General features: G+C 42.6%; 1 protein-coding gene across 1 annotated transcript in view; it reads left to right on the top strand.

Annotated features, from left to right (window-relative positions):
- The window catches only part of ELL (elongation factor for RNA polymerase II), a 53,500-nt gene that overhangs the window by 2,801 nt on the left and 25,272 nt on the right, over positions 1–25,427 (top strand). Inside the window, exon 2 of the mRNA XM_080384191.1 lies at positions 23,725–23,772. Coding sequence (XP_080240317.1) covers positions 23,725–23,772 — 48 coding nt within the window. The remainder of the gene's footprint in view (positions 1–23,724; positions 23,773–25,427) is intronic.

Raw genomic sequence — 25,427 nt, forward strand, 5'->3', positions numbered from 1 at the left:
TTAAAATATTTCTCCAGTAGCAGGGGGTTATGCTCACCTGAAAGAAACAGGAGTCTTAAAAATAACACTAGCTTCCTAGGGGACATCTTTAAGATGTCGCCCGTCTGCTCCTTGTGAAACTTGCTGCCCCTGAAACTGCTTCCACACAGTTGTGAAACTTGAATGCTGACTGCTGAGCTCCGCAGCTGAAGGCTGAGCGGTGGAAAATGTGTCCCAAGTCAGTTTGTCCGCTGATGAAATGGAGCTGATCTGGTGTGTGAGCCTAAAACAACTTTTGGTTCTCTGCGCTCCCTTGGGTCTGTGCACAGGCTCTGTTTAGGCCTTCCCAGCCCCCCCCCCCCCCCCCCCCCCCAAAAAAAAAAAAAGACAGAGCATGACTTTTCACCATCTCTACTGGTCTGCCTCCAGCTTTCTTGCTGCTCATGTCCAGGTGCAAGGGAACTCCTCGTGCCCCTGCCCTGTTTTCCTCTCTTGTTCTTTATCATGGACCCTGTCCTCTGCACTTGACAAGGTTGTATGTCTCCATCTGTGGCATTCATCTTTTGCTTTTCGCGCTGGGTTTTTTAGCAACATCATGGGGGTTTCTGGATAAGAAGAAGCCTTAATGCACAACTTAAAGTGCAGCCGGTGTCGGAGCGTCTGGTGTGGCCGCCTGGAGGGATTTGGTGGGTTCCAGGTCCAGCAGCAGGTCCAGGTTGCAGCCACGGGCGGTGAAGCCGTTGATGGAGGAGCTGAAGGGAAGGATGGAGCAACCTGGGGGGGGGGGGGAAGGAAGAGGAGAAAGAAAAAAGAGGAGGAAGGAAGGGGAGGAGGAAAGACAATAAAAAAGGAGGAGAGAAGCAGGTGGAAGAAAAAGAGGTAGAAGAAAAAAAGAGGAGGAAGGGGAGGAGGAAAGAAGATAAGCCACCCGTTGATTCGCTGGTGAACTTTGACAGATGCACAAATATTTATTGGGGGCTAAGCTGTGATAACCAAAGCGCATTGCCCCTGTGCTCTACTAGCTGAACTGAATTTTGGAACTGTGGTCTGATAGACGGGGCTTCCCAAGTCATCTCTGTGCCTTCTATGCTCTTCTTAAACTGGCAGTGACAGAAGTTATTTCTCAATGGTTAGGCTTAAACCGACCCCTCATAGTCACTGCTTATTGACAGAACTTTTTCAGACTTTGCTTTTGGAGCAGGTTGTTACAGATGCCTTCATCTTGCTGTGTTTAAAGCATGAAATACAAAATGAAGCCTCCTGCTGTCATTACAGGGTCTTTAGGGTAATGCGTATTCATGCTGACTTGGGAATTGAAAGCTGCTTGCAGGTGTCAGGAGGAGAAGAACAATCCGGCTTTCAAATCAAAATTCATTGAATTATCTTAAAGCTTTTTGCATCACTTCTCCTTTCCTGTAACCTGTTTTTTCCTGTCCTATTAATTCACTGATGCTGTAGTCCGTCAAAATTGAAGCTATTACGACATCAGGAACATGAGTCGGTGACATGACTAAATGAATCAGAGGAGGCTGGCTGGAAAGGAAGCTCATTGTACACGTACATCTCCTCCCAATCAGCAAAAATGGGACAGGATATGCAGAACATACTGAACTGCTAAACTCCTGCTAAATGTTCTTAATGTTGACCTGAATGTGGCACCTCCCATTTGAAGGAAGGGGACAAAGAGACATTTAACATTGTGCTTGAGGAATGTTTTGGCCTGTGGCAGTTTCCTTTCAATTATTTAGGGTAGCTTTTTCTCTCAACCATATACCATTTGGATCTGCTCAAATTATAGATTCATCTCTATAGTTTTCAAATTGCATGGGAAAGAATTGTCTGTAATTTACATCTAAAGTGACGTACAGTTGCTATGGGATTCGGTGGCAAATTATAAACCCATTATGCTTTTTTTTTTGTACTGGTGGTAGCAGACTAAAGAAGTAGGTCTAATTGGTGATGTGCCAAGGGAGAATAGAAAGTTTGTGACAGTGTCTTTGTGACCGATAATGCTTTTTAAATTTTTTTTTCCAAATGTGATCTGTTTTTTATCAGCAAATCATACGACACCATTAATTGGAGAAGTTGGAGTTTAGGCATTAACAACTTTGCTTTCTAGCTATACTGGGGGAAGCAAGCTGGAAGATTAACCCCTTAGATTATTTTTATGAGGCGAGGCTGTGGTGGTGGTGTGGGTTTGTGTTGTGTTTTTTTTAAAGATAGGCAAGTGGAGTGTTTTGGCACCCGTATCAATGGCTCAAGCAGCTGGATCCTGGTGATTGTATTCATTACCCAGCAAGACTAAACCTTGGTCCTTTTCAGCATATTCTATAGTTGGTTTCTTATTCCACTTAAACAGCAGCAAAGGGAGAAAGGAGAGCCATTATAATTTTTTTTTTACTTTTCTCTGAAGCGTATCTGATCAAACACTGTGCAAGTGAGTCTCTTGGAGCAGTCAATGTCCAAGTGATAGCTGGCCGGCGTGTGCTGCAGCAAATCCTGCCTTGAGTGGCTCCTGTGCTCACCCTGAGCCAGTGACTGGCAGAGCGTGGATTCTGTGGGTGATCCTCCAGCATCAGGGTTTTTTTTCTGAACCAGTCTGAAGTGCTCTGTCCTGTTTAGTTAGTTTTTGTCATAGTGCTGCTTGGCAGAAGGTTGGTGACTGTTGAAATAGTTCACTTGCATAGTGCCGACTCTGTTGGGATAGCAGAAGAGCCTTTATCACTGGCGAGGGAGGGCAAGTTTTGTTTGAAAAAAGCATTTGAGGTCTTGTTAGTAAATAAACATGTTATCTCCTAAACGATTTGCGTGTTTCATAGTCATTCAATTTAAACTCTGTTCTGCCTGTAACTTGTAAGCATAAACTTGTGAAGCGTCTCCAAAATCCCTGGTGTTTGTGCATGTTGAAAAATGGGAAGGGACAGACTGCATGCGTCACTCTCGTACTCATTTGTGCCAGCTAATCCATGGGAGAAGAATACATTTTGGCTGACTTAGTGGTTTTGCTGCTAATGCACAAGGGAATGCATTTGAATGGATGGAGTGGCTGCACGGGTTTAGGTAGACTTTGAAGAGATACTGTATGTCTGGGATCCTGTACTGGATACCCTAGTTTGTGAACATGGTTGTGTAATGTGCTGGCTTTATTTGGGTTTTGGGGAATGAGAGGAGAAGTTGAAGGGGGAAACGTGGTCATCAGCTCAGCATCATAATGTCAGGAAGGCTGATATCAAGTTACCTCTGAATAATTAAGGTTAATGCTGTTTCTGGAGGAACCATTATCTGGAGTAAACCTAATGCTAATGAAAAATAAAAAAAGCTCGATAACTTGAACTATGCTAATATTTTACACAGGGTGGATACAGAGGAGACATCACCAAAACTAGGCTTCCACATTCAACGTGCCTTAACTTGACCTAGATGCATTATCCAGGAAAGGAGCTTGGATTTGCTGATAGGAAGAGTTTTCTATGGTAGCTCATGTGTTGCTTAGAAACATCCCATGTACATAAGGCAACTTTTACACACCATGGTAACCTAGTATTGCCTTTTGACTGGCGATGTTTTTGTTAAGGTTTAGTTTTTTTTTTTTTTCTCCCCCCATAGAACTTAATATATTTAAAGAGCATGATAAACCCCTCAGGGGTTGGTTTGCAGAGTGGTGGTGTGTATCACTGCTGCATTGGCAGAGCAGACTTCCAAAATCCAATCCTTTTTGCATTGCTCCAGTAAAAAGGCAGTCTAGAAAAAACACTGCTCTGTGCACTTGGTCTCTCCTTTCTTTACATTGGACTAGTGCCTTTCTTAATTTAAAGAAACCAGCATTTGTTTAACTCAAAAAGAGGTTACTGCTTGTGTGCCGGACTTGACTTAGCTGCCCACCTCCACCTACCTTGTCTTCCCTGATCTGGTATGGTCTGATTGGAGTTAACCCTATGCTTTCCCTCTGTGCAACAGAACTTTTCTTTTGATACGTGGGAGAGAGTACTTTAGCCCAGGGCGTTCAGGGAAAACCAAGATGCTTTACTCTTTTACAGAGTCTCTTAAGGGCAGCTGCCACCAGTTACTTGTTTCTTCTTATGTGTGCAGAACCCGCAACCATCTAGAGAGGCTCTGGGCACCGTCCTGGGGCATACTGCTCTGCAGGAAAGCAGGGCATAGCAGGGAGAAGGCTGGAGCCAGCATCTTGAAGGATGATCTGTGCATAGCACTGCGAGCAAAGGCTTGAGTTATGCTTCCGGCTTTGGTCCCGTTCCAGACCACGCCATTGGGTTTAATGGTAGATGCAGGCATTCTGTGCCTGCATGTGATGGGGTTTAGCAAGTGCTGTGAAACTTCCTAAAAAGCAACTAGTTGCCAGAACCTTTGTAGTATTTAGATTTCATCAGTACAAACATCCTTTTGACTATGTGGCTTGAATATTTTCAGGCCCATGTAGTTCAGCTGATGGGTCTCGCTTTGGTAAGCGCAGCCATCTGACACCCATGGTAGTTTTGTTCCTACAGGATCGGTGCTCTGAGGATAGTTTAAGCCAATTGTCATTATTTAGCAAAAGCAGATGTGTTACTTAAAAGCCTAGCAAAAAGCCCAGCAGGATGGAAGGAATGCTAGCTCAGTCCATATCAGTGTGCCCAAAGGATCCATATTTTCTACAACTGAGGTGGAAGATGCTAATTTAATCTTTCTATATTCTTACCCGCTGAGGGCCTGTTCTGTGATGGGCTGCAATCAATACATTATGTGCCAGTTGTGGTTATTTGAATCATATTTCCACATTTCAGTGTCTAGACTTTATGTTTGTGTGAGTTTTGCTGTACCTTTCCAGCTCCGGCGCTGATTTCAGTTGGTTTTGGCTCCTGGTTTCTATGAGGAAATCAAATGGGCTGTGTTTCTGTCCCCAAAAAAGAAGGGAACAAGGGACTTGGCAGAACTTAGTTTTTTAAGCTCCTTTGCCACCATTTTTCTCTCTTCTGAGATAATCTGTGTGTGGATAAGCCGGGTTCTGCCATTTGGTGACGAGCAGATGAAAGTAAAGACAAACCACTGGATGGCTGGAGATAAATCTCTCCCTGGTTCTTACACTGAGAAAAATCTGCTGTGGAAAAAGGTATGATCTTGGCATAGGCAATCAAGGCTAGAAAAAGCCGATATGCACACGTTTTTAGAAATAAAACCCCCACGGTAATCAACAAAATAAGAGCATTTATTGAGCGCGAAGCAGCCTTTTAATTGACTGCAGCTACTGTGCCTCATTTTTAGCCAGCAGCTTTCTTGCATCCGCAGATGTTCAGGAGTGTGGATGTCAGTGAACAGGAGGATTGGTCTGTGTTGGGTAAGTTTGAGAGTTTTTCTCTGATGCTCGGAGAAGTTGGTAATGACATGGACCTAGATTACCTTAACCTTCCTGTGACCAGAAGGTAGGACAGGCTTCAGTCACACTAACAGTAACTGCCAGAGGAAGTATGGACTTGTGCAGAAAATGGTGTGTAAACCTGAGCTGAGGCTGCGTTAATTCGATTCTGAAAACGAAGCTCCTGGTATAAAGTGTATTATGGATAAATTGGTGAAAGGAAATAATGTTCCCAACTCATAATTAATTTGTAAAGCTTGCTGCCATGAAATTTAAAAGGCTTAAGTGCATCTGAATAGCAAGAAAAATTGGTCGTGTGGTATGCAAAGAATAAAAGCTGTGGCTACAACTCCTCTATGCATCTCTGTGTGTCGGCTCTTCGGCTCCCGCTTCTCCCCTGGTGTTTGAGGGGTTCTAGCTTGTTGCCAAAACCATGGCTTTATCTCTTCCAGGGAGCTGAGCTCTGTACAGATGTCAGTGTAAATTCTTCCATTCCTTTCAGATCCAGGATTCGGTGGATGCTTTTCAGAGCCCGGGATGGGCGGAGTAGCAAGGAAGCAAATTTTTCCACCCAGCTTGAGCTTGGGCAAGCGGAAATTGTGCCTCGGAAGCCATATAAGGCAAGTCAGTCTGCTCTTGCTGGGCTCACCTTTCTACCAGGAGCCTGGAGAAGGGAGCAGCCCTTGCTCATAGGGAGAGCATAAGGTCTGCTGGTCCTTTGAAGTTGTTCCCTGTGCGTCTGACACTTGCCGGAGGTGTGGTGTGGCAGGCCTGATTAGGTCGTAGCAACCCATTAACTCCCTGACTTGTGGGGCCTTAGCACGCTGTCCCAAAACGAAGGCGTAAACTCATGATTCAGAATGAAACTGCTGTAAAATGACTGGAGCTGGGAAGAGGTTGAGGCAGGTCAGAGAGGGGAGCAGCCTTCTGTCACAGGGTTTCTTCATTTCCTTCAGCAGCGTCTGATGTGGGTGCTGTTGACAACAGACAGGGCTGAGCAGGACTTTGCTCTGAACTGATAGTTCCTGTGTCGTTAAAATAGGTTTTTGAAAACACTGATGGCACCTGTTCATGCTTCAAGGGTTGTTCAGCCATCAGAGCCGGTGAAGCCCCAATCGTGACCTCTGCTGCTGCTTCTCAGAGTTAAGAACAACTTCTGCTCCCATAAATAGTCTCTTAAGAAGTGCGTAGGAGCTTTGCTGACCAATTTCTCCTGAAAAGTGCTCAGTGACACCTGCACTGTGACCTTGTTCACTGTTTCCCTGCGTGCTTGCCAGAGCAGGTGTGTTTTGGTGGGAGTGTGGTGGTCCTGTCCACAAGCTCTTGCTTCCTTCTTTCCCAGTAGATACTCAATAATAGAAAGAACCTTTAGTTATTTGTATACTTACATGCTCTTCATGGTCAGGTAAGGAGGCTGTTGATACTTCTCCTGTGTGTTTTTCCTGCTGTCAGATCTGAAGTGCATCCTGCATTAGTGGGGTCCACATTCGCTGATCCCATCGAAGAGGTGAGGGTGGCTACCATGCAGCTTCCAAAAGCTCCTGGGCTCTGTGCGCTTCAGAGGTGGTCTGACAGGTGTAATGGATGGCTACCAATCCTCTTTTATTCCAGAAAGAGTGTGATTTTTTTTTTTTTTTTTTTTCTAAAAGAGAACGATGCAGCTGAGCAAGTGTATTGTAATAAACCAGTTCTCCCAGCCTGGAGTCTAGGAGCAGACCTGTGCTGATGGAGAGTCCTGAAACGCACAGCTTTGCTAAGGCAGCGGCTTTTTGTTTGATCTTTAGAAATGTGGAAATAGGAAGGGGGAGGTGGTAATGGATAAAGGATAAAGTAAAACATACTTAACCTTTACAAATGTAAATGAAATATCTTAGACTTTAAATATGTGCTTTAGTTGACATGGAACATAGTGGTGATTAAAACCAATTGCAAATATTTTTCTGGAAGCGTGATTCTGAAATCTTATGGGTTAAGGACTGTGTTCTTCATGCATTAAAATGGTACAGTAGTGATCACTGCGCTAAAATCTAGAACACTTTCTTTTTGGGTTTCTTAACATGAAGGGGTAGGGGGAAAGATTTATTACCTAGAAGGTTTGATACTGGAGCGTCAGGCATGTTTCCATGACCTTCCTACTCTGCCGTCATTTGCACTGGAAACGTATCTAATGTAGGTGCTGCCTGCATCTCGTCACAAGTTTTAATGCTCTCGTACAATTAAGGCCTTTTAACTCAATATAAAGGCCTTTTACTTGTCGTTAAGACTAAATTTATGGATGCTGACAGCAGGAAGAAACACACTTTTAATCTAACCTCAGATGGGCTCAGTTAAGAAAGCAAAACGTTTCAGCTAACTAGAAATTGCACAGATTGTTATATTTAGACCAAAAATTCTGGTCAGACAATTAAGTGCTGGCTCAGTGGCCATACCACTTCTTTTGCATGTATGAATTAGATTAACTGCCTCGACTCACTCTGTCAGGCAAGAGAGATTCTCTATCTTAAGGTATGAAATCTCTCGGGGATTTTGGGCTTGGACCCAGGGAGTCTTTTTGCAGCTCTGTGGTCAATCTCTATTTAGTCAGCAGCGGTGGTATGTTTTTACTCTTCTTATCTGAAAAATTTTCATGTTCATTTTTGGAATTTGTTGTAATCTGAACTTTCACAGGTGTCCTTGCGGGGAGCGAAGAAACATCTGACACTTTTTTTTTGGAGGGAGGTTTTTGCCAGTTTAGAAGAGTATGTTCTTTCTTTTGCTGTTTGTCGCTTTATTTTTGGAGCAGGTTTGTTACCAACCAGCCTGGCAGTGCAAATAAAGACATAGCTGAAACAGTGCACGTTCTGTGCTTCTCACTGAAGGAAAGGCAGTACCTCGTTTAACTCGGTAGTGGCTTCTTCAGGCAGTTGCTTTTGCTTTTCTATCGGAGAAAGCAAGCACCCCTGGAAGATGGTGTTTCCAAGGAGGCGGTTAGCAGTGCTGCGTTAGTGGTGGGTACGTAACATGATGAGGTTATAACATGGTAGAAAATCTGGTGGGGTTGTCTTGCATAATACTTTCAGCTGGATTTTTTTTTTGTGGACAGCTTCCCTCAGTGATAGAAAAAAACTGACATTTGCGTTTATCACTTAACACCCCCATGCAGATGGTGAGACGGTATGAAATTTCAGTGACATCCCTGTTGAATACTGAGTTTCTGTTGGGTTGTGTACCCAGAGTACTGGTCAGTGTTGGAGCACCTCTGTGTGCCTGAAGGCCAAAAGAAGCAGTGTCTGAGCATCTTGCTTTAGCTTTTGAGGTTGTTCTGGCTCATGCGGCGTTGGTGGTCGGATTTCTTTTGGATTCCTTTAGGATCCAGGCTCTGTTGACTTTGGTTTGTCGTAGAGTCTTCCAGCAGGGCTGGCTGTGACTCCCTGAGGAACATCTGAAGATTGTCTTAAGCAGAACTTTGTCAGGCTAGTAATTATGCTTCCCTTTAAGTGTCAATAGGATATAGTTGGGCACAAGGAGAAAACTGGTCCAGGCTTGTTTTCCTACGCTCAGCAGTGTGTATGTTAGGTGAGATGCGTTCTGGGATGGTTGAACGAGTTCGTCAATCTGATCTCTAAATTGCCTTTACTACTTTTCTTGCAAGAGAAAAATATAGAAAGCTGTGTGGAAGATAAGGATCATACTGATGTTTCAGCAGCTCGTTTAAGCCATCCTATGAGCACATAGGCAAATGAATCAGCCCTGGTGTCTTAATACGTCCTAAAATACATTGGGCTTTCGTAAGCAAATTCGGTGGGTTAGAACTGCTGTATTTTCATTAAAAGATTGCAGTGGAGAAAACGCTTTAAAATTCAGCCTTAGGGTTGTGTTGTTCATTAACTGATAGTCACTCCTGTTTACCTTGTGTGATAAGTACAATGTTAAGAATGGCTAACAGTGCTGATGCCGTCACAGCTGCCCTTCAGAGAGAATTGTGCTTTTTTTTTTTTTTTATGGCTTGCTTTACTGACAGGTGGGTTTTCTTGAACTAAAATAAATGCAAACAGCCAGAATGTACCTCTCCTAATCATGGAAAACTGCTTTTTTTTTTTTTTCTTTTCTGTTCTTAGCAGCTTGGTAACACTGGTCTTGGTACAAAGGTCGTTTAAAAATCTGACATGTCAGGCCAGCAACATACTGCTTCTTAATGAGGCTTAAAGCCAGTGTGTAGCTGCCTGGTGGAAATAAATTTGGCTCTGGAGCAGCAGAACGGGGGAGATGTGAATGGCTCACTGGGGGAGGGGGGGAAATCACTTGACAGCCCCCCTGTATCTCTAGGTAGCCCTCAGCACCCAAGCACTTGCATTTTGCTCGCATTACGAGGTTTTAATTTTTCTCTTGTTATGCAAATGAGCACAGGTGTTTGACAGCACATTTGCCTTCTCCGAAGAAGAGCAGCTAAAATATCTTCCAGAATATGCACATGCTGTTTTAAAATTATTTCTTCCTGTGTTTCAGAATTTGAGATTATCTCCCCCTAGCCTTGGCTTCTCGCTGCTCCATAGCCACCATTCAGCAAGACGGCGAGGAGGTCCTGCAGTGTCTGCTACTTCATCGCCGTCTTGCTTAAACCCTCCTGCCCAGGATGTCACTTGACATTGAACTAAAGCTCTTGAACCTTAAGTTCCTTGTTCTCTGTGAAGCTTCGTCAGTAGTTTGAATGTCTGAGGGCTTTGCTCTAATCCTGTTCCCCAGCACTTCAAGCTCCAGTACTGGAATTTCAGCACCTTCAGCCTCGCCTCAGTCTTTTTGGCTCTTGGACTGCTCTCCACTTAAAACTAGGTCAGAAACAACTGTCAGCTTCTGATATTTCACTATTCCTGTTTTATAGGTTGTAACCCAGTGTTGCTGTGTTTAATCGCTTGCTTTGATTTTAACATATTAAATGTCTCATCTTGCTCTGTGTGAGCAGCCTGATGTAGAGCTGGTAAAACTGCTTAAAGTAACATCTTTGCTACAGAAGCAATGTTACCTTGATTGGGTCTGAAAAGGTGAATTATCTGCTTGTTACATGTAGTGCCTAAGATGCCAAACTGACAGATTTTTTTGTCCCCCACAAGCTTGATCTAACTGCACATTTGCTGGCAGTTTGTGTACAGCCAGTTTTCTAGCTGTAATTAACCAGCTTCTCTTTCTGTCTGAGTGGCTTTTTAACCTGATGGGTGAAAGAAAAACTGTTTAAAAAAATAATAGAAACCTACAGATCAGCGAGGAACACAATAAAGCAGGTATGTTGGAAGTAATTTAAAATATTTATTTTTAACTGAGAGTTCTAGCTAACTGTACCTATTCAGCATTTTTATAAGACTACTGTTGGAATAGTGCTTGAAGTCTGAGCTGGACTCCCTCAGTATTCAGTGAAATCCACCTGGTGTAATTTGAGAGTATCCTTACTCCTTTCTTTCAGACAGACTTTGAGCTAGCTAGCAATATTGGAATACTTGGGCATTTTTGCATAAATTGTATTTAAATTAATTCTTACTTTTCAGTATAGCTTAAAGGTTGTGGTTTTAAAATTCTGCCTGAGCTGTCATCTCTTACAAAGTTTTCCAGAACAGCAAGTTGTTTTATTAAGCTGTTCTTAATATGCTCAAATTTTTTTTTTGTGTATCTTCTGCTGCTCTGTGAACCTCTCCTAGGATCTAAGGGTCTCTAGGCTGGAAACCCTTGGTTTTGGAGGTACCAGTGCAATCCTGCTCTTGCAATGAGAGCTGAATGATCTCCAGTAAATGCCACATGAAGTGGTGGTGTCTCTGTATGCCACCTGGGAAATGTTAGCTGTTTCACAGATGGAGGAGTTTCAACCCAGAGGTGAAGCACTTTATGTAAGGTCACAGAAGGAAAGCTTCTGACAGAGGGCAAATGGAATGAGTCTTGACTCTAAATCTGATTCTGTAGTCGCTTTACATCACTTCCAGAGCATGGCCTTCAGCCTTGGATGGAAGAGCTTGTGTGTTTTAATCAGTTATGGAAACTTTATGATGGGAATGAGGGGGAGTTGTTTTAGATGTGCTGTCATGACATGTATTCTGTATTAATTTGGGAAACATTTTCTTCTGATGGTTACAGTGCAAAAGCTAAACCCAAAATATTTGTAGTACATGTACTCAATACAGCTGGTTATGGAAAAGCTTTCTTTTAACTATTTAACTACTCCCAGCTCTTAAGTGTGAGGGTGACTTTCATCCACGTCTTGTGTCTGGCCAGTACAGTGGAGATGTATGTGCTTTATAGTCGTTAAAGGTAGAGACCAGTCAGAGAATTGTCTGTAAGCAGCTTTTGTAGGGTAGCAGTTCAGAAAAAACCCATTAACTTTGGCTAAGACTGATGATTTTTGTGACTGTTTTGGAAGATGCTTGGCTGGAAGACCCTTGTGTTATATTTACACGGCAATAGGAGAAGTAAAGGTGAGTTGTTTCAGTTACCTGTGCAGTGGTACAGCCCCTCTCAGGCTTCAGTTGCTGACCCAGTAGGGTCAGATAGCAGTTCAGGAAAGGAATTTGGCAAAATTAAGTGCGGAGTTTGAAAGAAAAGGAGCATTTAAACAGAATGTAGCTGGCCAGAAGAGTAGGTGAATATTGACGGTGGCTGTTCTGCTGCTGAGAGCACAAATGACAAAGTCTCATCCCACAGAACCGGGTCCCCCATTGGCCCTCTCTCCATGATGTGGGTGTCTGGATGTGTCTGTGCTGGATGGCCGGCTTGCTGCCACTGCCAGCCAACTTCTGCTTCCCGTTCCCCAGCAAGGGGAAACAGATCTTGGTCTTGCCTCTATTTAATAGCTAAATTCTAAATCTTTTCAGTGAAGTTTATAAAAATCTTTACTTTTCAGTTGTATCCACTTTTCAAATTTGAACCCATTGAAGGTGGGAAGGGTCAGGAATAGAAATGCTGGGTAGCTGCTGTGATCCTTTTTGGGCATTCAGTCCAAAAATGCCTCCAGCTCCACATTTCAAGGACCTGATTTCATTGTCAGAACAGACTGAAAGCAATATTGCTTCAGAAAGGCTAATCGGTGAAAAGTATTATTTCTAAGATAGACAGTAGCGAGCCAAGTGATTTCCACGATTGAAATAGTTTTCCTTAGCATTTTCACAAGCTTTTTGGTTTTGTTTGAGAGGTGGCCACATCTCCAACATCTAGTAAACAGTAAATCTCCCTCTTTCAGAGGAAGCACAGAAGCCTTCATTCGAGGTATCTTGTACTAGAGGAATGGCTTTTAAAATATTAATCTGAGAAAATCTAAAACTCCTTAATGATTCTTGGCTCATAAAAGTGTTTAAGTAAAGCCTTTAGGGAAAACCAGAACTGCTGTTCACCTTTAGCAGAGTTGGGAATTTTGGATGATTCAGTTTCCTTCTGCCAGTATTTTTTTTTTTCTTAGTCCTTTCCCAATTTAACAAGATCATCTGATAGCTACAATAAAATTCTGCTGCAAAAACAAGCAGTGTTACAAGAGATGATTACCCAGGGAATTTTGAGCATGGATGTCTTAATGGGATTCTTGCCAGACTATGGTCTCTCTAAATTGTCTTGTAATGCAAATGTGTACAGATGCTGAAGCCATACTGCTGCACTTTTCTTAAGAGAATATTTAATAATCAGTACACTTATTAGTGTTTCCAATACATGGAGGCAAAACAGGAAATTTCTTTGTGGAATGGCGTTTCTTCTTGAAAACAGTGTTTCAAAGCAAATGCACGTGTTCCAAAAATTTTTGATTTAAAATATATTTTTTTTTTCCTCCTGTATAAGCAGGTGACTGTAGGGTTGCTGGTTTTAAAAAGGGGTGGGCTTTGGAATGTGTTAACTTTTCCCCCAAACTCCATACAGTTGCTTGCAAGTCACAAAACAGTGGAACTTATTTCTAGGTTTGCACTTAAATTTTCACACTGGCTTTGCCAGCACAGCATTATCCTTGTATGAGTGTTTTGGGAAATGTTGTTGCAACTTGTTTTATGCTTTCCCGGTTTTACCTTCTATTGCTTTTAGTCTGAGTTGCAGAAGAAAAATCCCTTCAGGAAAAATGGTGATAAAAGTAACTGTGCAGACTTTTGCTGATTTCTAGCGTGTTTGTGGGAAAGAGGAAGGGGTACTTGAATCTCTGGCTTGCGGGATTGGGATGGGGACAACAGGACAAGACCCTGAGAGAAAGAAAAGGCCATTTAAATGAATGGACAGTTTTGATTCAGGAATGCCACAATGGCTAATAAAATAGCTTTGAAGGCTACTGGTTTTCAGTTCTGGTGAGGGTCTGGAACAGCCTTTTGTAATGAGTAATGGATGCAGAAAATCCAGTAACAAACTGAAACTTCCTTTTTGGAGAGATGCAGTAATTGTATCAAAACTACTGGGGTTTTTACTTGGAGTGAAAGAAGCCTCCTGGGTTATTACACTAAAAAAAAAAAAGAGCATGATGTTTTGTAATTTGGTAATTCTTACATTATAGACATATTTTTAATTGATTACCAGACTGCTTTGAACAGTTGTCCTAGACACTGAAAGCTACACAGGGATGCAAAGGTGGTTTGGGTTTTTTCCCCAAAAGCTTTTCTTTCTCAAGCCTTTGGAAATCGTGGGAGTTGGCTGTTGGTCTTCTGACAGTAAAACCTCACCAAGTAGCCTCATCTTGTTAATAGTGAAATTGGTGGGAGTTTGTGATGATTAAACTGCAGATAATCATCCTTTAAGCTCTTGTGGCAGTCTGGTGTCAGGCATAAAGAGTTGAGACTTTATGATTATTGCTTCTCTGCTAGACTTAATGAGTAGGTCTCCCTCAACTCCCCAGAAAAGCAAAGATAAAAAACAGAGTGCTGTACCACTGGGAAACGTACCCGTACTCTCCAAACTTGGATTCCCAAATGAGGCTGACTTCTGCATCAGTGCTGAAGATGTGTAACTGTGCCTGAGTTAATTGGAAGCTAGGGGCCCTTGATGCCACCAAACCACCTTTGATCTCTTCCTGTTTCTTACAATACACATTCCCTTTGACCTCAGACTGCAGTCATCTGTTTTGGTGTACAATTGCACTACTTTCTAGCTTTGGCCAGGTGGAGAGCTGCAGCAGCTTGATACCCATCACATCGTGATGTTGGCTGTCACGACAGCAGCAGCAATGGGATCCAGTGACCGACTGGCCATTCAGAAAGGAGGTAGTATTTAGAACAGAAGTCTTGTGGCTTTTAAAATGAACTGGACTATGCCTCTGTCTGTCCCTAAGTGCTTATTCTCCTCTTGCAGTGTGTCTGCAGTAACCTGTCCCTGAATAGGTGAGCCCTTCTCTGGAGACAGGTCAGTTTAACTCTTCAGTGTTCTGTGGAAGTCCCAGGTCTGTTGCCTGCAAAAATAAAGCTTGCATTTTCTTTGGAGACGGATGGTTGCATCCTTGCAGCATCACTTGCAGGCATTTCTCATTGTGTATTTGTACTTATTACAGAACAATTCTGTATCCATCTTGGTGTTCGTTGAGAGTTACTTGGTTACTGTGTTTGCATTGATGTAGAAATTTAGGAATAGGGATTGCAAGAAGTCATTTGGTGGTTCCTGCTCTTGGGAGGCAATTGGTCCGATAGATACGATGGTCTGTTTGCTATAGCCGGGTTCTTCTACGGCCAAGCAAGGTCACTTGGTCTACCCAGTGATCTGAGTAAACTCAACACCAAGTGACAATATTTTAATTATTTCTCTTAAGGAATTGGGCCTCCTTTTAGTTTTCTTCCTGAAAGGTATTGCCTAAATAGCATACAGGTGTAGCTTTCCTTTCTAGTGGAAAACTACTGTACCTTGTGCTAGCCAAACATCTTGGCTTAATGATCATGAGCGATGTGTGGTTTGTCCCAGGATTTTTCAGTGTGTGCAGCAAGTCGGAGCTCCCTTACCAGAGCTACCTTTCACGGGGTTTGTGGTCTGGTGCTAAAGATGATCAGAGTATCAGACTTACGGTCAGAGCCATCTGCTCTGTTGGAGTTTAAAGGTTTATTTTTGCAAATACAGGATCAGAAAAAAAAACAACATAATTTAGTTCTGCCCTAGGAAGCAAAGACTCTTTTGAAGCACATCTGGAAAGTTTTACTTGTAGTTACCAAGTTGAAACAAAAAAATTTCCCTGGGCTCGACTATAAAACTTAAACTACCCTGTATGTAAAACATCACTGGAATGAGTTTTGCTTGAGTTGTTTGGTGCTGTGGAGGGCTGCAAAGATTGGACCCGCCAAGGAGCTTCATACTGGAGATAAACGAAGAAGAAACGAAGAAAGATGGATTTGAAAAGCTGGGTATCCGCTCTTACAACGTTGTAGTAAAAAATACTGGCAAAGCGCCGTGTGCTGCAGCCTGTTGCTGCGAGGCTGGCAAGCATCGGCATCTGTCAGCTGTCCTGAGCTTTGAGGGTGCAGGATGGGTGTTTGGGTGGCCAGTCTGGTTTCAGATGTACTATTTCTCGCTCCATCTCTCCCTCCCCCTAGTTTCTCTTTAAAGAAAGCTCTCTGGACTGGCTGTAAAGCTGCTGTGCGGTAGGGAGGTGTGCTGGGGTGGTTTGCGTTGCTGCCTGAGGAAGTGGTGCTCGGTTGTTTCGGTTTAAGTTTCCAAACAAATTCTGCAGTGAGGAACCGTATCAACACATACATTGTGTTTTATTCAGGGGAATCTTTTTAACCTGGATTAGATGAGATCAGAAGATCCAGGCATGCGTGAGCGTACAGGCTCCATGGCTAGCTCAGCTCTCGTGCCTGTGGGGTGACATCTTGATGACAGTGGAGTTTTAATTGCTTTCTGGTTTGCTGATACAAGCTATTGTCCATTTAGGGACTGAGTTTCTGCTTTACATTGCAGGCACAAAGCATTTTGATGAGGCTACAGTTTTGGTGTGGTTGTGTGTTTTTTTTTTTTTTTAAACTTAATCATGTGTCTTACTGTGTAAATTTACTCAAAGGTAGTGGGTTTCTGTATTTCAAGTGGGATGGTATGTTTGATGCTCGGATTGTGATGCAGAAGTCTGTATGCTTAAAATGCTTCCTTAATAAGGAGCTGTGAATGTTAAAATTCTGCAACAGCCACAGCTTCAGTAATATCAAAGGTGGTTTTTTGAGCTGTTGTTTTTAATTAAACTTTCTTCTTATAGGGGCACTCTTGGGTTTTGATCCTGGAAATTTAAGCTACCGAGGAAGTGGTGTTTGTGCTGTAATAGCCCACCTAAAATTATGCAATTATATACAAGGAAACGAGCATGTATTTTGCAGTTTAGCAATTAAAAACTTTAAAACATACAGCTTATCATTTTGGCTGACATAAAAGCTCTTTAGCATTCTATAGCTGCTTATGCTGTTTGGGCTAGGATTTATAGGTGCTTTAATATTTCAGTGATAATACGCATCCATTAATGCATATTAGGAAAATGATAGATTATAATAAATGCAAACTGCAGTTTGCAGAGTAAGTGGTAAGTCTCCAGCTCCTAAACCTTCATCAAAAGTACCTTTTAAGAAATGATCTGTACTGAACCTGAGTACTCGCTTCTGTCCCAAACAAATATTTCTTTTAAACACTGGGGAGAGGAAAATGGGATAGAAGATTGGGGAACTGGGCCCAGCAGACAGATGTGATTTTGTTCTTTGACAAAGCTTTGCTCATCGAAGTAATAAATAGGGTAATCTTGGGAGGAGCAGACAAATGTGTACACTGGCGAATTTGGGGATTGCTGTGTGAAGAGCACCCATCCCACCCCGCAGTGCCGCACTGCTCCTGCACAGAGGCTGATTGTGCACAGGGGGGTTTGCAGGTGCCAATCTCTGGAAGGATGCAGGGGTACCCAGGGTCCTCCAGAAGCATCCCCATGGCTGCATTTCTCACCTTGGCAGCTGACCATTCTCTCCATGGCTGCTGGCACCTCTCTTTGAGTAGAAAGCTAAACTTGTGCTTCAGTAGTTGTGGATTTCCATGGAATTTCCAATACTTTTTTTTTCTCCCCGAGAATGTTGTATTTGAATAGCAAAACTATAATTTTCAAGTCTCAGCAGACTCAATCCCATCTGCAGTCTGTTAGTGTCCTCAACTTCAAGTGAGATCGTTGGGAGGCCTTAAATTGCAGATGGAAATTGTGTTGCAGGGTAGATGATATTTTAATTCCCTAAGTAATAGATGTGAATGTGGTGGGTCAACCCTGGCTGAATGCCAGGTGCCCACCAAAGCTGCTCTGTCAATCCCCTCCTCAACTCCACAGGGGAGAGAAAATACGATGAAAGGCTCATGGGTGAAGGTAAGGATGGGGAGATCACTTGGGTATTACAGTCATGGGCAAAACAGACTTGACTTGGGGAAATTTAATTTATTACCATTCAAATTAGCAAAACTCCTTCCCACCCACCACCACTACCCCCCCCACCCACCCATCCCTCCCTTCTTCCTGGGCTTAGCTTAATTCCTGATTTCTCTACCTCTTGAGTGGTACAAGGGAACGGGCAGTGGGGTTTACAGTCATCATACATTGTCTCTGCTGCTTTTTCCCCCCTCAGGGGGAGGGATCCTCATGCTCTTCCCCGGCCCCAGCCTGGGCTCCTCCCCACGGGGCCACAGGTCCTGCCACAGGTCCTGCTGGGAGCTGCTCCAGTGTGGGCTGCCCACGGGTCGCAGCCCCCTGCCCCGGCATGGGCTGCCCACGGGTCACAGCCCCCTGCGGGCAGCCCCCTGCCCCGGCATGGGGTCCTGATTGGGCTGGGGGGGGGATCTGTTCCCCCGTGGGCTCCATGGGCTGGGGGCACAGCCTGCCTCGCCGGGGGCTTCCCCTTGGGCTGCCGGGGAACCTCTGCTCCGGTGCCTGGAGCCCCCCTGGCCCTCCTTCCTCACTGACCTGGGTGCCTGCAGAGCTGCTGCTCTCGCATATTCTCCCTCCTCTCTTCCACTGATGCAGGTTTTTTCCCCTTCTTAATATTCTATCCCAGAGGCGCTTCCACCATCGCTGATGGGCTCATCCTTGGCCAGCAACGGGTCCATCTGGAGTCGGCTGGTGTTGGCTTCATTGGACATGGGGGCAGCTTCTGGCATCATTTCACAGAAGCCACCCCTGTTAGCTCCCTGCCACCAAACCCTTGCCACACAAACCCAGTACATTGTGACATAAAAAAAGAATCTTCAGGAGGCTTTTTACTGCTATATTTCTGCTAGGAGGTAAATATAAGCCTTGAAATAGTGGAGTGTCTTGGGAGAAGTCTTTTCTCTCTACCTAATATACAGTGGTTCTCCCTTGGGTCAGCTTTGGCTAATTGACTGTTGGTAAACTTCACACAGAGTCACTTGAAGTTGTGGGTATATTCAAAGATATTTATTTCCCCTGGGATTTATAGATCTTGCTACTAATGAACTTGGGGACTCTGAGGTGTCTCTTGTGAGTCTGTCACAATGAGATGCTGGATATATTTGCTTTGGTTTTGGTCTGTTTTACTTCAAAAGTCTGCGTGGTGTGTTTAAAAGGAAAATGGAAGTGGAAATGTAAATCATTAAGTTCTCTTCAGGTCTGCAGGATGCCTTTTCTCAAGCATCTAGGTCTGCTCGAACCTCCTGGATTGGGATCTGACACTTTTTTTTTTATCATTCTTTGCCCAGTTGTGCCGAGGAGCCAGGGGGAATATGCGTATATTTGGACTGCACTGCGTGGGCAAAAGAAACATAAGCTAGTCATAACCAAAGAATTAAGAGGAACTTTGGGGTATTAGTGAGTCTGAAATTTATGAATTTTAAGTAATTTCTGTTTGTTCTCATGTTTTTTCACTGGTTTCTGAGGTGCAGCAGCAGCAGCTTTACCTGGCTGGAATTGCACGTGACAGTTCAAAATGTCCTGTTAATGCCAGTCTTGGGGTTACCATGACTTTATAGTTTCTCTGTGTATTTATTGGAGTTCTTGCTACTAATTTTAAATGTTTGCAAGAACCTTTAAATTCTGAAAATAATTCCCTTGTTCCAACATAAATAAGGGTAAGCTTTCATTTGCTTTGCTCGGCATTTGTGACTCTTAACATTCAAGAAAACAGACAAATACACCGATACTAAGTATAGGCAAATATTTTCCATATAACACTGTCTCCAGTATAAATTCCAGTAAATGCATAACAAAACTTCTCGAAACAACGTATTCTTTAATTATCTGTATTTCCCCGAAGAAATGGGGAAGTTTCCAATCGGTTATTTGACAGATTTCAAATGTCCTTTCTAGTCCTGTGTAGGAATATTCCATCCAGTTTTAACTCTAAATAATTTTTAAAGCCTCTTGCCAGCTTTGATTATACCCAATAAAGTTTTTCATTAGTTTCACATTCAGTTCTTGCGTGTTTATTGACACTTTCTTGTTCCTCCTACTCTTCACTCAAGCTTCCATGTGCCAGATCTGGAGTATTTAAGTGCGAGGAACTGTTTGCACATTGCCACAGTCTCTGTGAGTTTTCAGAGTACGTATTAAGTGTTATTAGCTCTCCTCTAGCCTGGGGAAGCTAGAGGATGAAGATGAGCATAGTGCTATGCTAATAAAAGACAAATGTTTTGTGGGAGCTTTGGGGATGAGTTTTTGGTTTAATCTTGTGATTTCCAAAATAATCTGATGGTATCTGGAGGACTGTCTGACCAAAAGCTCTTGGGTCTGTGGCGCTTGATTTGTGTTGACATCCCAGGAGCCTAGCTTTAGTGTTTGAAAGCTTGCTGCTTTTTCTCCACTGTACCCAAAGAATATACAGCAGGAGCTATGGAAGGCAGTGAACTGGGCACAGAAGCATGGAAATGCGCCTTCCAGATAGTAAGCAATTGTATTACTAAAAAGTAAATGGTGGGTTGTCGTCACCTGACATAACTGGGGTCTGTCTGCAAGTTGGGTAGATACTGTGAAGCTGACAATTCAAGTTTGGGTGGATCTTGGAGAAGTACAACCGCGTGTTTGCAGTTTGGATGTTCTTTTTGGAAGTTATTCCTGTAGAGCTGTAGGACGTCGGTGAGTTTGACTGCATGAAGGACTCTCCAGTTTGTTAAAACAGTTCATTTTCTCTTAGGGTAAGATGGGAGGAAGCTTGACGCGTTTTCTTAAAAGATTCATTGTAGAAACTAGCAAATAGAGAAGAAGTTGTAATGATTTGCTAACCTTTTAGTCCTGCGTCAGGAAGCCTTTTGAAACAATAGTGAGCACAGAGCAGATGTAATTAATGTCTTAGGTGTGTTTAAAGGGGCTTTGCTTGCTCTCAGTGTATGCATAGCTTAGAAATTTGTTATTCTTCCATGACATCGCTTGTTCTCTGGCCCCATGCATCCCAGCAATCATGCTCATTCATGCTTGGACCTCTTCAACAGCACTGTCACCATTATGGATGAGTGTGTTAACTGTAGAGGAGAACATCTGGTACCTGGCAGCAGCAGAAAGCTGGTTGGGCTGACAGGCGACTGCTTTAAAATACTTGAACTGTTGTTCTCTTGCTTAGAGTTTTGTCTTTATCTAAATCAGCTTCCAGTAGCTATTCTTAAATATCGTGAACCTTGTGGAAGAGCAAAGCTACAATTTGTTAGCTGGAAGATAAGGCTGTGCAGGGGGCCAGGTGCTTGGACAGATCTGTCTTGTTTTGTCTCTTAATTGGACACAAAGGTGAGGTTTCATCTGCATCCTTGGTTTACCAAAGATTACTGAACCCTGTAAGCTGGTGTAGTCTGGAGAAGGCAGACTTGTACCCACAGCAGTACCACCAAGCAGATGACCCCTTTTAGTTAAAAGGGGAAGACCTTTTTCCCACTAAAGGTGGATGGGATGGCATTTCCAGGGAACTGTAAGGAAGGAGGTACACTGTCTTGGTATCACTGAGGAAGAATCAGGTGACTCTTTAGAAGATGACGGAAGGATTTTGGAAATGGTAGCAAGAACCCCTTAAAACTGGGGTTTGTCCATACGAGAACATTCAAGAAAGTTAATCCAAATGAACTGAAGATATAAATTGAAACGTGGTTTTAACTTGGTTTAGCTTAATCTGTTTGCTTTTATTCTGAATGAAGGTGTCCATGCAAGGACTTAAGTTCATATCCTTAATCAGGTTAGGGTGTGCGTGTGTGTTTTGCCATGAGCATTCTCAGATGACCTGTAGCCAAGGAACTGGGCATCAGCAGAAGGGAAGCGATGCCTGTATCAGTGCAGGGATGGGGTTGCTGAGATGCCAGGAGCCTTCCCCTTCTCTCCCTAAAAGGGGAACTTGGATGGTGCAACAACTTTCCAATACACAGCTCTTCCTCTGTGATCCCTTCTGTGGAGTGGCAAGGAGTCGCAATACTGATATTCCTACACAGCAGATCACAAACCCCAGCATCCCCGAGGCACAGACAACTCCGGAGCCTAGAAATGCTGTATTTGGGGGCTTTAAGGAGATAAAGCTAATGTTTGCCATTTAACTTGTGTGAACACTCATTTTTGAGTTTCAGATTACACATTTAACTTCAAACCATTTTATATGTAGATTAGAGAATAAATTCTGTAATTAAAGCTTGTCCTGATTTGTGTAACAGTACTTTTGTATTGTTACTGCCTTGTTACTCTACTTATGTGCTTCATATTACCTTTCTATTCCACTTAACTGATTTTCCAGAATTAATTGCAGAACTTCACAAATCTGTAACTAGCTGGACAAGATCCGCACTGAGATATTTTTTATCCAGATTTTTCTAATGTTTCAAATGCTTGTTTGCTCAAGTATGTTTGTATGAATTTCTGGACACATTGCACAGTACACGCTGACACCGTGAACAAAAAGCTGGCCAGTCTGTCTATGAACAGTGTGCTGTGGTATGCAGTGTCGTGGCACTCAAGGAATTCAGTGATCTCTGTACGAAGAGCAAGATGTTGTTTATTGTTTCTTTATAAAGGTTGTTTCAGGTCTATAAAACTTGCTATACAACACAAAGTGAGTGCTGTCAGCTTCAAGTATAGTCTTGCTTTACTCACCATCATAAGTATCTTGTAACAATCTAGGGTGTGATGCAGATCTGTTAAATCTTAGTGGATGAGCTCTTAAAAGGCTCTGAAGACTGTCTTAGGATGAGCTTATTCGTCTGTGCTAGAAGGATATTTTTTTGCTAGTGATTTTTTTTTTTTGTCAGTGTCAGCGTATTGTGGCTTAGATTCTTCACTCCTGGGCTGAAAGCATTTGGAAAGGTTTTATGAGAGATGATAAACGTAATGGGCTTTTAAGCTGTTAACTCTTTTGCTGCTAAATGTAAATGTGTGTTTTTGTAATCCTGTGGAAGTCGACGAGATTCTCTTACAACACTGGGAGATGCGAGCGCTGTGATACAAAAAAGGACAACACAAATGCAACGTTTGGACTTTGTCTCCTAAACTCTTCTTGGCATTTTTTCCATGGAAATGTGTCTTCTCGTATATGTGGCAATGTGTTTGCTTCTAAATGATGTTTCAACCTATTTGTAAACTCTTCTGTCCCTTTGGAGGGCTTCCCAATGGGATCCCACATGCAGCATGGTTTCCTACCCCGTGGAGCACAACTCCTGTGCTGCTGGAGGGTGTCTCCTACTGTGCCTTAGGAAATAAAACTAATACAGCAATAATTCTCCTGAAATTTAAGGTTTTCTTTAAACCTTAGCGTGGTTTGGCTTGCGTATGTTATTTCTTTCCCTATAATTGAGACCTCAGGTGAGAGTTTTAATTTAAAAGCCTTTGTGATCTTTGTAAAATCACAGCAAAGCAAAAAGCGCGATCGCAGTGCAAAAAAGGCTAAAATTCAGTGGTGTTTCTGTCTTGAGCAGACTTAAAGGGTTTTGGAGCTAGCAGGAGGAGGACTTCTTGAAATGTAAGCAAATTAGTATGGAGGAAGAGGCTGACTGTTGAAATGGGCAACGTAACAACAGTATTTTGCAATGAAGTTGCAGTTTGCTTTCCCAATGGATTGCCAGCTTTCTACTGGAAAAAATTCGCTTAGTGTGTTCTCAGGCCTAGAACTGTAATAAATTTTCCCCTCAAATATCCACTGTTGAACTCAAAACTTACATAAGCACCGAAGATACACAGTTAAGCTATTCCGTGCCTGAAATGTGGTTTAGGGGTCAGGAAGGAACTAAGCGTAGCCCATCTGGGTATTATCTTGGAGCTGTTCTTTTTCTGAAATAAGGGTACCACCGGTGACATTACAGTTCTATCTGTTTTCAGGTACAAATCGCTGTTCCAGGAGTTCTTGTATTTTCTTGATTGGAATTCTGTGTACTTCCCTAAACCCTTTTCCTTAGAAAAAAAAGTATAGGTGAAAAATTAAGGAAAGTAGTTTTTGGCAGTGAACATTGCAGCTCTAAATTTCTCTAATCTTTTTTTTTTTTTCTTCTCCCCCCCCCCCCCCAACTTGTTTTTGTAGGATACTGTGACATCAAAACCGGTAATCCAGTTTCAAGGAAGCCAAGGGGTAAGTTTGTATGTGGGTTGCCTTGGAAAGTTCTTTACTGGCTTATACAATTAATCTGAGTAAGTTATTTGTTCTGTAAGTCCATCCTATTCCAGTTTAAAGAATGATGCTCTTATTTCTGAGTGATATGAAGTTCAGATGTAGTCCAGAAAAGAAGTGTTTGCTCATCCATAATCTCCAAGAACTGCCCCCCCTGCCCCTTTTCTTTTCTAACCTCTGTAAATCCATAGCACCAGTAGTGTTGCTGGTGCTGGAATTTAGTTTTAAAAGGCCATGCTGTTGGGTAGGACAAGGAAGTGGGAAGTTCACGGATGGCAGTACGGTGGTAGGTGCGGCAATCCATGGAAACCTCGCCTGTGTCCCGAGGAAACGCCATGCCGAGCCTCGTAAATTTGATGCAAGACTTTATGGGTAGCAATTATTTGCCGTAGCAGTGCTTGGAGGCCACTGAGAGCGTGCTGAAGCTTTATTTAATAGGCAGCTCTAAACAGCTAGGCAGTTTCTGGGAGTACCAAGAGTTTCTTACATTTAGGAGTTTTACTTCTTTAACTTCTGTTCTGATGCCTGAACTCCTCCAAGATATTTATAGACATTTGAAACAGTCTGTCATGCCAGTTCCTAACAACGTTGAGATTTAATTGATAGTGTTTCTGGTAAAGTAACGCAACTCTTCAGTGAACTTTAACAATGTCATTTATATCTTTTACATACAAAATGGCATGTGTTTAACTTTGGTGCTCTGCATAAGGAAGGGGAATTTTTTTTTTTAAGAATCTGAACTCAACTATAAATAACTTATTTTTTGTGGTGGCACAACAAAACTTTCAAAAAGGCTTGAATTAAGTAGGTATTAGTCTAGCACATTTCTCTTTGCCCACATTTTACCATGCAATATTAGTCTTATGAATAGTACATGGTTCTCTAACAAAGCGTAGCAGGAAAGACATGATTGTTATCATAAGTTAAGAAGAAAAATACAAACCTTTTTGTCCAGGGAAATAAAGAAAGGAGCAATTTCCAGGTTTTTTACTTTGTTTACAATTAAACTTCCCAGAAAACTCAGTGTGAAAGCTTAAATAAAAATCTACAATTGAAGTTTGGCAAAATTAGAAGTGTGTGACAAGGAAAACTTTTTAAGAGTGCATGATTTGTTAATTACATGAGCAAACAGCTTTGCATGTAATAAAGAAGCTAAAAAGACTGCAGATGCTTTCCTTTCCCTTTGTAGAGCACCTTGCGAGGCTCAACACCTAACTTTTCCTGTAAAGCTGCTTAAGTCATAGAAGTGCTTCTTCTCTTACTTAATCTTCTTCCTGGAAGGAAATGTAGCAAAATCAATCTAAGCAGCTTAAAAAGCTCCACTGCGCTCAGCCTTTGTGCTCTCCTTGTAGCGGGTTTCACATGGATCCGATATGGACCCGGGCATTCTCAGGTTAACCAAAAGAGAACCTATTTTATGATTATGCAGTTTCTTAGAATGCTTAAAAATAATTTCAAATTATGCAGTTCCTTATTAAAAGTAAACACTTAATGCACTTAATTGTATTTGAGCCCGTAACTTCCAGAGAAGAGTTTTTGGTGAAAGAGCTGCCAGTCACCTGGAGTTATGGTGGGGGTTGAATGGAAAAGGAGCAAAGCAGCACGATTGTGCCTGA

Source organism: Falco punctatus (genome assembly GCF_963210335.1).
Source record: "Falco punctatus genome assembly, chromosome: 4".
In the NCBI taxonomy this organism is placed as follows: Eukaryota; Metazoa; Chordata; class Aves; order Falconiformes; family Falconidae; genus Falco; species Falco punctatus.